This window comes from Pleurodeles waltl, chromosome 4_1, assembly GCF_031143425.1.
Source record: "Pleurodeles waltl isolate 20211129_DDA chromosome 4_1, aPleWal1.hap1.20221129, whole genome shotgun sequence".
Classification (NCBI taxonomy): Eukaryota; Metazoa; Chordata; class Amphibia; order Caudata; family Salamandridae; genus Pleurodeles; species Pleurodeles waltl.
In genome coordinates, this window is record NC_090442.1 from 746,765,207 (window position 1) to 746,781,041 (window position 15,835).

At 46.4% G+C, this 15,835-nt stretch overlaps 1 protein-coding gene across 1 annotated transcript in view; it reads left to right on the forward strand.

Moving 5' to 3' along the window:
* The window catches only part of FSCN3 (fascin actin-bundling protein 3), a 54,140-nt gene extending 38,574 nt beyond the window's left edge, over window positions 1–15,566 (forward strand). The window contains exons 4-5 of the mRNA XM_069227550.1: window positions 14,737–14,907; window positions 15,361–15,566. Coding sequence (XP_069083651.1) covers window positions 14,737–14,907; window positions 15,361–15,566 — 377 coding nt within the window. The remainder of the gene's footprint in view (window positions 1–14,736; window positions 14,908–15,360) is intronic.
* Window positions 15,567–15,835: the final 269 nt, after the last annotated feature.

Consider the following 15,835-nt stretch of genomic DNA (forward strand, 5'->3'; position numbering starts at 1 on the left):
ATTCTACAGATCGCCATACGGGGTTATCATGCACAGCTTTCTCTTGCCTTGCTAGAACCTGTAAACTCACTGACATGAAGAAACCCTGTGCTCCTGCACTACCTTTGCTAAGCCATCCCACTCTCACAGGACAGCTGTGCTCAGAGCAACTCCTTCAGGGGCATGCCGCAGGCGTCTTGAAATTGGGGGATTTGTTTCTGGCTGGCGAGCTACAAAATTTCCAAACCCTTGTGGCAGACTACCATCTTCACCCTGGTCAACTCCTTAGTTAGATCCACCTTAAAAAATCATTAAATCCCTATTTTATGTCTACCACCTAGTACTAACCCTACATGAGGTGTGCCAGAAGCTCTACACCATAGGGACTGGTGGCAAACTGATAGAATGGGTGTACAGATCTATTCTGCAACATTGAGACCTCTCCAGGTCTTCTTGTCATACTACCTGAGTGATTGATGTGGCCAAACCTCTGCAGGATACGGACTGGACTAAAATACTGGACTTTCCCCACAAAGTATTGCACAGCTGTCACTTTAAGTACATTCATAGAGCTTCTTTGTGAATGCATTCCGCCCGTTGCCTGCCATTGGCTTTGTGGTTTGTAACTCAAATTTTGTTGCTTTCAATTTGCTGGCTTTATTTGTTTTAGGCTATGTAGCTTGAGTTCGTCCCTTCCCTTACCCAAACCTTATTTACAGTATTCTGAGTGCTCCCTTTCTGTAAACAGGCCTGTAAACCTGGTTCTTTTCTCATCACATTTGCTGGGCATTCAAAAAACAAGGTCAAATGTCAGGCTGTGTCTTCGGTGGGAACTTAGGCCCTCATTAGAACATTGGCGGTAAAAACCATCTACTGCCGCGGCGACGGCCGCCAAAGGACCATCGCCGCGGCTACCAGCCGTCCGACATATAATGACCACAGCCGGATTTCCACCACAAGAAGGGTGAAAATCCAGCTGTGGCCATACTGGTGGATGGCGGTAAGGTGGCTCTGCTACTACCACCAGCAGCGCCACGCCAGTAGAGCAGCGCCCCGTCCCGTCTCCTGCCGGAAGACCCCCAGGATCCAGGTAAGTCAGATCTCCGACAGGGGAGGGGGGTGGGGGTCGTTGTGTGTGTGCATGTATATGTGTGTGTGTGCGTGATTGCGGGTGTGTGTTGAGTGTTGATTGCGTGCGTGAATGTATGGAAGTGTGAGTGCGTGTATGTATAGAAATCGGAATGCATGTTGGCGTGTTGAAGTATGTGCGGATGTGAGTGTGGTTGGATGTATGCATGCGTGTATGTATGTGTTAATGAGTGTGTGTCTGCGTGTGTGCGAATGGGGGCGTGGATGTGGGGGGGTTCGGGGTGTTTGGAAAGGTAGGGGGATTTTGGAAAAGTAGGGTGGGGGCTCCTGTCACTGATAGGGCCTACCACCATGGTTTTCGTGGCGTTCCGAATGGCATGAAAACCATGGCGGTAGGCGGGGTCATAATCCCGCAGGCGGCACAATGGCAGCCCCCTGGCTGGAGATAGTTATCTCCAGCCCAGCGGCTGCTACCACCATGGCGGTCAGAGTGAAGCCAACCCGCAAATGTCATACTGTGGCGGTAAGTACCGCCAGCCTGTTGGCGGTACTACTGCCACATTATCGCCGACCCGGGGGTCATAATGACCCCTTTAGTGTTTACTTTTCTTTCTTTGACTTCAAAGTGAGCGGATTTATGCAATAATTTTGCTGAATACTGGGGTTAGGAAAGAGTTTTTTCTATCACATGACAACATTAAATAAACTTCAGAATATATCAGAATTAGGAGTACAAATGAAGCTTGTTTTTGTTCACTCTGGCCTGTGCTAGAAACAAATACCTTTATATGATTAAAACAAATCATTGCATTAGGTGATGCAATTTCCACACATCGTCAGTGCACTGTATAGTTTTATTTGAAAAACTAATGGTCATTTCAATCAAAAACGTGTTGACTGTAATGGCAGTGTGTTACCACACCATGCATACTCCACTCTGCTCTGCACCACTCCACTTTACACCACTCTATGCCACTGCATTCTTCTCCACTCCACTCTATGCCACTGCATTCTATGGTATTTCACACTACGCCTCTCTACTCTACTCTGTACCACTCTACTCTATGCCAATGCACTTTATGGCTCTCTACACCACTGCGCTCTGTGCCTCTGCATGCTAGACCACTCCAGTCTAGCAAACACCAATCTAGTCCGCACATTTCCACTCTATTCTACTCTGCAACACTGCAGTGTACGTCACTGCAGTCCATGTTAATACACTCTATGCTAGTGCACTTTACTCTGTAACACTCAACTCTATGACTGTGCACTCTACATCAATACACTGTACGTCATTCTAATCTACTCTATGCCACGGCATTCTGCACCACTTTATGCCATCACACTCTATGCCACTCTATATAACTCCACTCTACCCTGCATCTCTCTACTCTACGCCACTTCACTCTACTGTGAAACAATGTACTTTACGCCACTGCACTCTGCATAACTGCATTCTCTGCCACTGCACTCTACCCTACACCTCTCCACGCCACTGCACTCTACTCTGCTCTGAAACACTCTATTCTATGCCACTGCACTCTACACCACTCTGTCCCACTGCACTCTAAACCATTGCACTCTTCTTCAATGCACTCTACGCCAATACACTCTAAACAACTGCACTATATGCCACTGCACTCTGACACTCTACTCTGCAGCACTGCACTGGCCTCCACTATACTCTGCACCACTCTACTCTACATTCTGCACCATTACACTCTATTCCACTGCACTCTATAACACTCTACTCTGCATAACTCCACTTTACATCACTGCACTTTACAGCACTATACTCTGCTCTGCACTGCACTGCACCACGCTACACTACTCCACTCTGCACCACTCTACGTGACTGCACTTTATGTCACTGCACCCTCTACACTACTGCACTCTGCCGTTCTATTGTATTCCACTGTACTCCACTGCACACTATGCCACTCTACTCTGCTCCATGCCACTCTATGCCACTGCACTCCACACCAATGCACTCTAAACAACTGCACTGTATGCCACCTCCCTTTACTCTTTACCAATGTACTCTACACCACTACTCTCTGTACCACTCTATGCCACTCTACACCACTGCACTGACACTCTACTCTGCAACATTGCACTCTCCGCCACTGTACTCTACACCACTATACTCTGTACTACTGCATTATATGCCAGTGCACTCTATGCCACTTCACTCTACTCTGCACTGCACCACTTTACACTTCTCCACTATGCACCACTCTACGCCACTGCACTCTAGGCCACGTGAGTCTACTGTGCACTATATGCCACTGCACACTCTACACTACAGCACTCTCTGCCACTCTATTGTATGCCACTCTATTCTACTGCACGCTATGCCACTCTACTTTGCCCTATGCCTCAGTGCCACTGCACTCTAAACTGCACTGTATGCCACTGCCCTCTACTCTGCACCATTGTACTTCACACCACTGCACTGTGTGCCAGTCTACAGCACTGCACTGACACTCTACTCTGCAACACTGTATTCTCCGCCATTGTACTCTTCACCACTCTACTCTGTACTACTGCACTCTATGCCACTGCACTCTATGCCACGCTACAGCACTATACTCTACTCTGCCCTTACCTCTCTACATTACTCCACTCTGCACCACTCTAAACCACTGCACTCTATTCCACGCGAGTCTACTCTGTACTCTATGCCACTGCACCACTCTACACTACTGCAAATCATTGAACCACATGGTCTTTCCTTGATATCATATGCTGATGATACCCAGCTGGTATTTTCTCTTTCGAATCCCAGAAATACTCCCCAATCTAATTTATCCTCCTGTCTCGCGGATGTAGCTAGATGGATGACTATCTCTAAACTTAAACTCAATGCCCTAAAAATTGGAAGTAATGATAGTTGGAAACCATGCTCTCCTTGAGTCTCCTGCTTTGGCTTTGGAAAATCTTTAAAATCTCCCTCCTCCCAAAGAAAATATAAAGAAATTAGGTTTCTGGTTAGATCCCCACCTCATGATGGACTATCACTCTAAAAAGCTGGCTGCATCCTGTTTCGGCTTACTAAGAACCACAAGGAAAACCTTCAACATCTTACCTTTTTTGGCCAGAAGACTCATCATTCAGGCAATGATATTGTCCCGCTTAGACTTTGGCAACTCCCTCTTTCTTAGCTCTGCGGCCTATGTAATAAAGAGATTGCAAGTTGCTCAAATCGCCGCTGCACGCTTGCTTATGAACACAGCCAGACATCTGTGTGCCAAATCTGCACTGGCCTCTCTTCATTGGCTTCCCATAAAACAACGGATCAATTTCAAGGCCATCTGCATGATGCATAAAGCCCTCCATAACAAGGGTCCACGGATTCTCAGGCAATGTATTTCACCTTATGTCCCTCAAAGGGCACTTAGATCCTCCACTGCCTTGTTGGTTAACATATCCCGTTTCAAGAAAGCAACATGGGAGGCAGCTCTTTCTCAGTTAAAGCTGCATACCTCTGGAATTCACTTCCATTGGAATTTTGACAAGAACAGCTGGAATCTTCCTTTTGTAAGAAATTGAAGACATTTTTATTCTCAGTATAGGCTCTGCTGAGTTTATGGTTTACCTTCAGCGCTGGGAAGCCCTCAGGTAGCCATGCACGCTAAAATATTTATTAAACTAAAATAAACTAAACTCTCTGCCACTCTAGTGTATGCCACTCTACTCTGCTGCACTGTATGCCCCTCTACTCTGCCCCGCACCACTCCATACCACTGCGCTCTAAACCACTGAACTCTATGCCAATGCACTCTAAACAACTGCACTGTACCCAACTGTACTTTACTCTGCAACACTGTGCTCTACGCCATTGCTCCTATGCCACTCTACACCACTATGCCACTAACTTTTAGCCATGCTGAACAGCAGCCACTCTGGGATATAACTTGGCTAAAACATATCAGCAAAGCCAATAACGTGCGTAGATGAGACCTATTGGCTTTGCCAATGTTTTTTAGTACTATGAGGTACTGAGGTCCCTGAAAGAACTGTGAATGTGCAAGTCCTTATTTTAAACATGCATTACACACATCATAATATAGGCTGCTACAAAATGTGCCAATACATTGTGGTTAAATAAAAAAAGTCCTTCTAAAAACAGATTTGAATAATATACAGTTTATTCCTAGTACTAACATTTTATTATAACCGTCCAATAAAACCACACACTCCACAGCTCACCTTGGAACACCCTTACAGTATCTCTCTAAAAGAAAATATCTTTTTCATCAGAAAGCTTCAAGTGACTCCTTAGATTATAGTCAATGTATGTTTCCAAGCCCCTTTACATTTGCAGATTTACCAGTTGCGCACATTTGCATTTCTTTAGGGAAGGAGACACCCTGGAAAGAAAGCCTTTTCTTACCTGTCAGCCCCTCCCTCCCTCAGAACACAAGAGACTCCCTGCCTTTCCATCCAGCTGGGAAAACTGATCAGTCTTGATTACATTTTGTCCTTTAGGTGAAAGGCTAAAATTACGGACAGACATAGAGTTTTTCCCCACCACCCATCGTGTTGAAATACGGTGGAGTAAATCTGTTGTCATATGTCATCCTTAGGAGGCTGGAAAGTTTGTAGCTGTCAAAGAGTTTTTTAAAATATGTTTTTAGTCATTAACTGGCCATTCATGCTTATTTGTTTTACTTAGCTGTTATGATACCATTGGCACCAAACATTCATTTAAAAAACACACACATACTTACCCTCAGCTTGGAGGTCCCAGGAGGGTTGGGACTGCTGCTTTCCCTCTCTGGCTGACATTAGGCCAGCCAAAGAGGGAAGGCAGCAGTCCCAACTTCGTCACAAAGTGGGATGGGGTCAGTGAGACTTCTGACCCCACCTTACTCTGTGACGAGGTGTCACTGATTGACACTCGCCCTGGGCGCTCCAGGGCTTAATCCTGAAGCGCCCAGGTCTAAGTCAATGGGTGACGCTTCCCCTTGTTACCAAGGGGAAGGGCCTCGAGGCACCTTTGCTGAGCCGAAGAGGTCACGCCCCTAGGAGCTGTGACCTCTTCAGCCCAGCAAAGTTCAGCTCAGGCAGCCAGGAATTTGCGCAAATCGCCCATGTCTCGCTCCTAGTTGCCTAATCTGAACATGAAGAGTATCTGTCAGGCTGACCTTTGCTCTGCCTGACAGACACTCTTCATGAGGGGCAAAAGGTGAGGGGGCACGGCCCCTACGCCCTAAAGGACGGGCCGCGGCTGAAGAATAATAATAATAAACTTGTCATTATTGAAAGATGACGCAACACATAGTATGACAGTGTAGTGCATTTGTCGGTGATATATATAGCTGCGCATTACAATTCAACAACCTCCCCCGCTCAAGATAAAAATAAAATTAGGTTAGTCCACCACTGTGAGTCTGAGTAACTGTTGCATTGTCCTCATTTTACCTGCCAAATGACTACTCATTTCTAGCCAGCATCTTCTTAGCAGCAAACCAACACATGCCTCCATCCCATATGAACACCCTTCAATGAACAAAAGGTAAAAAATCACAAAGCAGCAGCAGCAGCGGACATGCATAGTGGCATCCCCTTTCAATGGCCCCAGGCCATGCTGACAAGGTGGTGGGGGAGGGCAGAGGGAGGAGACAGGAAAAAGCAATGCTAGGATCCCACCCAGGGTTGCTGACACCTCCATCCCCTGGGCACCTACACACATGCACAGGTATGCATGCTGAGGCTCTGGGAGACAGCCCCTACATGTCTGTAATGAGCTCCACCAACGCCACATCCTGGGTTTCCCCAAGAGTGGAAGCAGGAATTGGCTCCTCATCTATTAAACTGTTTAACATGTCTTCATACATCTCCTGGTCTCTCTCTGCATTCTCATCTGTGCACTCCAACCTAAACCTTTGTTTCTCTGCCACACCCCACTCAAGCACATCCGCCAACCATTTGTGGGCAGTAGGTGGATAGGCCTGCGTCCAGTGTATGGAGGCATCACTTAGCCAGCACCAGTCCAACAGGGCAAATCTGTGTTTCATTTTGGCCCATCGTTTGAGGATTGGGAGTACACACAGCAGGCAAAGTTTGATCAAGGTCTCTACCTGGACATGCATGATTCCCCACAACATGTGTAGTACATCCTCTACTGCCTACCGCACTCCCGGAGCCTACTGCATTCCCAGATCATATGCAGAAAAGTCACCAGCTCTACCCTGGATCTGGGACATGCCGCTGAACCCATGTGACTGCTGCAGTGTCAAGTAGGTGTGGAGTAAATAATAAAATTAGGTGAGTTTGAACTGTGTGTTACTGCGACTTTCCCAACCTTGCTGCTGGGTCGCTTCCACTCTCCCTCCGTGACTGGTTCAGGTAAACCGCCCATCCATCTTTTATGGACCACTGACATATCTATCCAACAATCAGCCTTCAAGGGCTTATAAAAGCAGGATATCGGGCCTTTAGTGGAACCCAGGTCCAGCAGTAGCCACAGAGTCTGCGTCTCTGCAGGAAAACCTATCCAGACCATTTGTGCCGTGCACTTCGCACATCGTAAAAATTGCCCGTACGGTAGCTGAAAAAATTCTTGTGCCTCTCCCATCATAACGAAAGTGCCATTGAGGTACAGATCGCCAGTCGTGGTGCAGCCCTCTTTGTACCATTGTGACAGACCCACCATCGACTTTGTCCACTGGAAGTGTGGCAACCACAGGGGCAATAGTCTGGCGTTTGGAGCTGTATGCAGCATATGGGTGACTTCCTTCTCCCAGGTCTCCACCACCTGCCATACAATAAATGGGAGCTCAGTGACACACTGGCTTCAAGCTAGCCTGGCTGATGAAGGGTGATACCCTGAAACCGGTCCCAGGATGCTTGTTTCCTCTCCAGGGAAGACCTGGCTTAACAGTTCGGGCTGGACTGTTCCCATGGGGAACAGGGTCAAGACTGATTTGCATATGGCTGGGTCCAAACTGGGGTGACGTGGCGAGCAAAATAACGATGGATTAAACCCAGATCTGTGACTGGGTGTGAGTGTTTGAAAAGTTTCAACACTCCGTCCATCATTTTATTTTGTTTTGTGATGTTGCTTTGTGCGCCCTAAGTGGCAGGGGTATGCCCAGACGTGGGTCTCTTGCTCGCTGCACCACTGGATTCAAGCTAGCCTGGCTGATGAAGGGTGATACCCTGAAACCGGTCCCAGGAAGCTTGTTTCCTCTCCAGGGAGGACCTGGCCTAACAGTTCGGGCTGGACTGTTCCCATGGGGAACAGGGTCAAGACTGATTTGCATATGGCTGGGTCCAAACTGGGGTGACGTAGCTAGCAAAATAACATTGATTAAACCCAGATCTGTGACTGGGGGTGAGTGTTTGAAAAGTTTCAACACTCCGTCCATCATTTTATTTTGTTTATTTTGTTTTGTGATGCTGTCCCCAGGCCAATATCAGCCCAGGGAGGGGGGCTGCGTGGCCCTCCTCACCTAGAGTCCGTGGGTCTCCCTTTAAACTGCTACAAGGATGCAAATATGCAAATCACCTTAAAGCTCCACCCTTTTGGCCCGCACTGTCCACCTTAGTAGTATGCAAAGGTCTTCTTTCCTTTTACCAGGACGATGTACAGCTTACAAAGAGGCCCTCAAATGCATTTCCCACTGATTTTGGTGGTGCATTCCTAATGCAGAGGAATATGAGGACTTCTCCACAAAACAAAGAAGCTCGGACATCAAATAGATAAGAGGAGCACCATGGTTTGGTGGCGATTTATGTCTTTGTAGTCTCATTGGCCTCTGTATAGCAGGATTCAAGCTAACTCAGAATTCTGGAGAAAGACTCACATGAAACAATCACATTACTAAACTCAAATAAGTTCTCCTGGAGACATTTCTTTGTGGTCCATTTCACAGCTGTAGTGTAGAACAGTGGTTCCCAACCTGTGGTCCGGGTACCCTTGGGGGTCCGCGAATCCTTCTCAAGGGGTCCGTGAGAGCCTAGAAAATTCAAAAATATTAACAAATATTGACAAAATAGGTCCCCAGCTTCCAGTAATGATTCAGGCTGGGGTCCCCGGATTCCCATGATGATTCAGTGGGGGTCCCTGGGTTCCATTAATGTTAAAGTGGGGGTCCACAGAAATCAAAAGGTTGGGAACCACTGATGTAGAATACACACTGGACATTTAACCAACAAGGTACACTTACTAAATAACCAGTAGAAAGTACTTCAGTTTGGTAGTCATTTTGTGCAAAACTGTAGACTCATGTTGGTTAAATGGGCAGGTTTGGTTCCTTTGTGGCAGAGTCGCTCACGTAGCTACTGACACACCCAAACAGACACTCACTGACCCCTTCAGGCTCACTCACCCAGTTACAGACCCACTCAGAGACTCATGAACTTACTCACAGACATACTCAGAAACTCATGCATTCAGTTACAGATGCACTCACAGACTCATGTACCCACTCACAGACCAATTCAGACACTCATGTACCAATTCACAGACCCACTCGAAGACTCACTCACTCACAAACCCACTCAGAGACTCACAGACCCACTTAGATACCCAGTCTCCCACTCTCACACGCAGACAGACACTCTCACACCCACAGAGACCCACTCACACCCACTCTCACACACAGGCAGACACTGTCACACCCACTCTCACACCCAGAGACACCCTCTCACTTCTGTTCTCAGACCCAGAGAGACAGGCCTGTGGCCAACACCCGCTGGGCACGGTTGAAGGCTGTGCGTGGGGTTGGGTGGTTATCAGGGGTGGCCACAGGGCCTTGCCCTGTGGCAAACCCACATTGTGTGCAGCAGTTGTTGGATTAACGTATATTAATTAAAATTACTTTACCTTTGGAAAAAAACATAGAAATTCAAAGAAAAAAACAAAGGTTACAGGGACGTCATTGTTAGGAAATAGAATTAAAAAAAATAGATATTCATCTGAATTTACTCGTACAAAACCTTAGAAACTCAGCAGGTATACTTGGAGTTGTTTCAAGTAACTATAGCTCGTGCCCTAAGGTAACTATAACTTGCGCCCTCGCCTCGCACTGCTATTTACCCCAGATGTTACAGCACTCATGACAACTTCTATAACATTTTTAAAAATATGAGTGAAGCATTAGCAGTGAAATGAATGAATAAAAAACTTGTGCCCCTGCCATGCTTTGTTTTCTCATCAAGAATTTTACTGAAAATGTTACAGCGATGTTATCAATGATGTCATAGAAGATGTTATGAGTGATGTAATATCTGTGGAAATTAGGAGTGCATGGCGAGAACACAAACAATAAACCAAAAAACGATTTTGCTCTGGCAGGGTCCTTGGAGACCCAGGGGGTCAGGGTATTCCTATCCTGCCCTCTTTTCTTTTTTTTTGCGTTTTTGGTGGGGGAGGGGGAGACTCAGCGGAGACATAGTCCCAGAATGGCTGCCAACACTTCCTAGTTGAAGTGTTGGCAGCCAGTCAGATCTCAGCATGAGATCTCTGGGTTCCGCGGAGGCTCTGCACCTCTAGATATATACATTTGGTTTTCCTTTAATTACTCTAAACCTACTGAACAGATTTACACCAAATCATAAAAAGACTCTTTCTGGACTACGAGCTACCTTTCTGCCAAACCTGGTGTAATTCCGTCTTGTGGTCGGGCTGTAGTTGTGTTCAGAATCCCTATGGGAAATTGCATGGGGAAAAAAGTGTTTTGGGCCCCCCCCCCCTTTTTCTCAGCCCCCACTTGCCGAATAACCCGAAACTCACCAAACAGCAGCAGAAGTGAGTGGCAAACTAGTTTTGAAAATTTCGTGATGATTCCTCAAACAGCGCCAAAGTTATTAGCAAAACAAAAAACGCTTTTCCTATGGAAACTAGGTCCTAACTATAACTTCTTGCTGGCGACCAACAGTAGGTAATATAAATATGTATATGTGTGTGGGGTTCTTGTGAAGGTGGTAAACCTCTCCAAACCCCTCTTCTATGGATCATTTGTACTTCCTTTACCACCTCTTGTTATAGAGAGTCATTATAATTGATGCTAATTAATTATCTAAATATATTTATCAAGAATATAAATGACTTTTGCAATGAAATGACTCCCAATGTAAATGTACATAAAAAAGCTCCTGATGTACTTGTGATGTAGTTGATGTGATGTACTTGTATCCGCAAATATCCTGGATGCAATGTCCACACTCCATACCACGTGACCCACCCTGCGTGTTTCATGCCCTGTGCAAAACACTGCTATCAGAAAAGACCTCCCTTCAACTTAAAGTAGTCACGCCACGCTGCACGTTGTTGGCCTTTTTTGGGATGAAAACATCCTCTGCATTAAAATGGGCGTGTGCCCCTGCCCTGAGTGCCTAACTGTACGGTTGTCTGGATCCCCACTGCTGATTGGTGGTGTCATACGCGAACATGGATCATTTGTGTGTGCCAATGATATTGGCCTGTCCCACAGATTTTGGTCATGTTGGACCGGGAGGGGGCCCAAAGCCCTATGCTCATAGTGGTGAAAGACTACTGCCATCACTAGGAGTTAATCAGCACAAGGGTGGTAGTGATCAGTAGGACTGAACAGATCGTTTTTAACCAATGTCACTGGAATAAGGCTTACCAGCCCACTCACCTTTTTAAAGTTACGCTGCTGTTGGCTTAACTCACCCTTAGCTTACAATGGCTAGATGTAAAGTGCTGTGTGCCACGGAAGAGTACAGTAAAAATATGGTACAGAGAAGTGCTGTGCAGTGCGTGCATGGTGAGTGCATGTACTGGGTGTATGTATCCCTGCGAGGAGTACATTACATGAGGAATGTAGCACTATGCAGTGCATCCGTGGTGATTGCATGTACTGGGTGTATGTGTCCTCTCGTGCAGCACACAGATGGTCAATGTGGGTGCTAGTAGAGTGTGTGCTTGCATGTGGCCCACCATGACACATTAAAGAAAGGCTAAAGTAGAGAGGAGTGTGTGCAGAGTGAATCTGTGTGTTGAATGTATGCATGCAGTTAACATTACATAGAGGACACTGGACTCTATTTTGGGAGTACTAGGCCTGCCTGGTGAAGACAGAAGTAGAGGAATCCCCCCTGACATATTTCTGTATTACTTCATTTCTGTGAGGTGGGCGGGACACACTGGAGAAGGGAAGGAGGTACTCCCCCTGTACACTTCAAAGTTTGCTCTTTGATTCAATGAGAGATCACAAGGAATGGGCCTGGACAAAGCTCAGGAAGGAGATGGAGCTGCTAAGGGAATCATAAAGATTAGGGCTGAGACCCCAGGGTTAATTTTTTGTGGCACATATCACTGTGGCTGACATCCAGGTGTGAACACTAGTTACTCCCATGGCCTGTGTCGTGACACTATCAACGTCTGACGGATAGACCTTTAAGAGGAAGAGGAAGAGGGAGAGAACAAAGGTGTACTTCAAAAGAAGCAGACCCTCAACATAAAACTTCAAAGACCCAGACCCTAAATCATGTTTGGTGTCAGGAAATGACCATAACAAGGGGAGGTTGAGACTCCATAAATGGTCATATGCCAAGCAGCCAGACAGGCTGTGAGAGGGTGAGGGGACATCACCCAGGGAAACCAAGAGCACCTGCTGTGGAGCCTGGAGCACCAGTGTCTGCATGTTTGACAGGCAAGTGTGTCCTTTGAGAGAGGAGAGTATTGGATTGAGCGAAGTCTAGTTGGAGCTCAGCCGAGTTGGCTGCTGGTGTGAGGAGATGGCTGCTGCACCAATAGGGTTGTTGCCTATCTGTGGATTCTAGTCGGTGCCAGAAAAGGGCCGCTGTGAAGATAGCTGTGAGCGGAGTGAAGTGTGGTGCGAGTGAAGCCTGTGCAGTGCCAGTTGTGGTGACCCTGTATGCCAGGAGGGGCTGGTATGAATGTTGGATACTAGGAGCAGAAGCCTGTATGGAACCTAGTGGTGACCCTGTATGCCATGAAAGGCTGTCATGCTACAGGCTACTGTGTGGTGATTACCGGCGCCTTGGCCAGTAGTGTTACGGCAACCCTGTGTGCCAGGTTGGGCTGCCAATACCCGAGTTGCTGCGAGGATTGGGCCGCTGCCCGAGAACTGTGAACCAAATTTTTCGTAGGTCACCAAGAAGCATTGAGGATTGGGCCAGAGCTACCCTTGTGAATTGAGGAGGTCACCATGGGTGCATCACCACATCACCCGGACCCCATCTAGGAGCATAAGAATCCAAAACCAACCCACTACCCCTGTAGAGGAGCGCAGGACTTACTGTGTAAGAGGACCCCCGGAACACCTCCAAATCGCTGCTGCATCCAGCTGCGTAAGCTCAGAAGAGTGGCCGTGCAAAGGATGCCACCGCACCTTTTACGTGCAGCCAGACCTCTAAACAGGACCAGAGCATTGTGAGTGCCTGCGGTCAGGGCACTCACTGAGACACTGCAGGCTTCCTTGATGCAGGAGTGAGTAAGACTGGTTACGGGCCTATTGGGCCCCAGGTGACTCACTACTAAGGGCAAAGTGAAGGCAAAACATTTTTTACTCCTTTTGCTGAGATTCAGAGTGGAATGTTGAGTTAAGGCCTACTATTGAGCATTCCCTTGATGCAGCCACCAGTGAATGAGGAATAACCCCTAAAACATCACGAAGAGCGGGTGGGCCAGGGATTTGCTAGAAAAACAGTAGATCCCCGACCTCAAGGCACATATGTTGTAACATTGCTTTGAATGTGCAGAGGTTTAGAAATAAAATACTTATTTTTATTATAAAAATAAGTATTTGACTGGACATTTATTTATTGACACTGCTGTGCGCTCTTTGAGTGATGAGTCCTGTTCACTAACCTGTATTCACACTTCCTCCTAGAGGGAGCCTTGGACTGCTCGATCACAGCTACCGCTAAGAGTCAATTGCAGTAGGGGTACTTGGCCCAGTTGTTCAAGATCCATAGCTGGATGGCCCCAGGAGATCAGGAATAAAAGGCCTCAACCTGTCACGTTGGGCCCAGTAACCCGTGCGTGCCTCATGGCACTCTGAAAGGGGTTCTGACAACCTTGAAAATCCATAGCTCCATAGTGGAGTCTTCAGCAGACCTTTTCAGTTCCAAACGTGTATTCTTTTAACCTAAAGCATCCCATTTGGCCTTGGGTGCCGTTCTTCACACAGACCTTGATATATAGATAGATATATATATATATATATATATATATACAACCTGCTCCCTCTTTATTTATGCGTTGTCTTAAATATAGTATAGTTTCAGTATTTAGGTAGATTTTTTAGGTAAGCTGTTTTTCCACCTCCTCATTCTTCCAGGGCTTGACATACAGATTGAACACAAACCAGTCAAATTTAAAGTGAATACCAACATTTAAGAGTGCAAGTGTCACTATCTAAATATTGGAGAACTTCAATTAAATAGCCTACGTAACCAATACTAGCATTGTTGCCTTGTGCAACCCAGCCTTCAGAGGAGAACAAGAGGTTTAATAGAGCCCTGCCCATAGAGTTCTTCTAGTCTAAACTAATTATGCATAGTACAACCAGCCCAGATCACTTATCAACATTCACATTGACTCCATCTTACCTTGTCTATAGTCTTGGCATCAGCTGCTAAATTATTATGTTACCAAGGCTGTTAAAAATGTATTTCTTTACTGATTGTGGTAATTCACTAACTCTGTTCCTCAATTCTACTCAGGGCCAGATGAGGAGTTTGTCTTGCGTCTGAGTAATCGTGCATACCTGTTGCTGCGCAGCCGCTATGGCTACATCGGTACCTCTGTGTGTCAAGGAGATCTTCAGTGCAACCAGCCTGACCCCCTTACCATTGAAATGACACAGTGCAGGCAAGGAACATATCACTTTGGAGGTAAGGCAGAAGGGAGGGGAGGTAGACAGGTTCCAAGCCTCTAATATACAGTATCAGCAATGTAGTAGGTCTCCTGTGCAAAGTCCACACTTATAGGTAGCTGACATTAAGCCTCACACACCAAAGAAGGCTTAGACTAATCACACTAACTCAATCAGTTCCTGGATATCGACTGCCAACTCCTCGGTTCCACACCACTCAGCAGCAGCCATGAGGAGAGAAGAGCAGAAGTTGTGGAGAGTCAGGACAACTGGAAGAACATCTGGTATTCCTCTTCCAAATGGAGGGGGTAGGTTCCAGTGAGGAGGGTTGCTAAAAGTAAAGCTAAATAGAAAGGGCCTTACAAAACTAGCCTTGAGTTCCTTTGATCTCTTAGATACTAATATGTAAAGTGTTATTCTCCATAAGCCTAGGTTTCAACTTTTAGGAATTTATTGTTACCATTGTTTCCAGTTCAGGGCGGCAGATTTTGGCAAGTCCAACCTAATGGCAAGATTACAGTTGAAGGGCAATGTCCGCTGAATTTCTACATCGAGATACGAGGGGACAACTTCCTGGCAGTGATGGCACCCAATGGCTACTATTTGCGTGCAGACCAGTGTGGGACCTTAGTGGCCGACAGTGAAGAAATTACCAGAGACTGTTTGTGGGAATTCTAGCCACCCATAGCAGGTGAGTGAATCAGTGGTGGTTAGTGTCTACCTTAAAGTTCATGGACTCTTTTCTATGTTAGGGATAGCAAACAATTTCAGTGTTATGTCTAGCACAGACTTTGAGAGGTACAAGATTAATTGAAATGCTTTCTTGAAAATTCAGAGAATAAGCCCAAGAACCCATATGTTGAACTGATGAGGGCACAGATGGAAGTCCCTGAGGAATGAATAAGCCCCTGTTAGCTTTGGTAATTCAAAGCTAATCTCCAAATTAT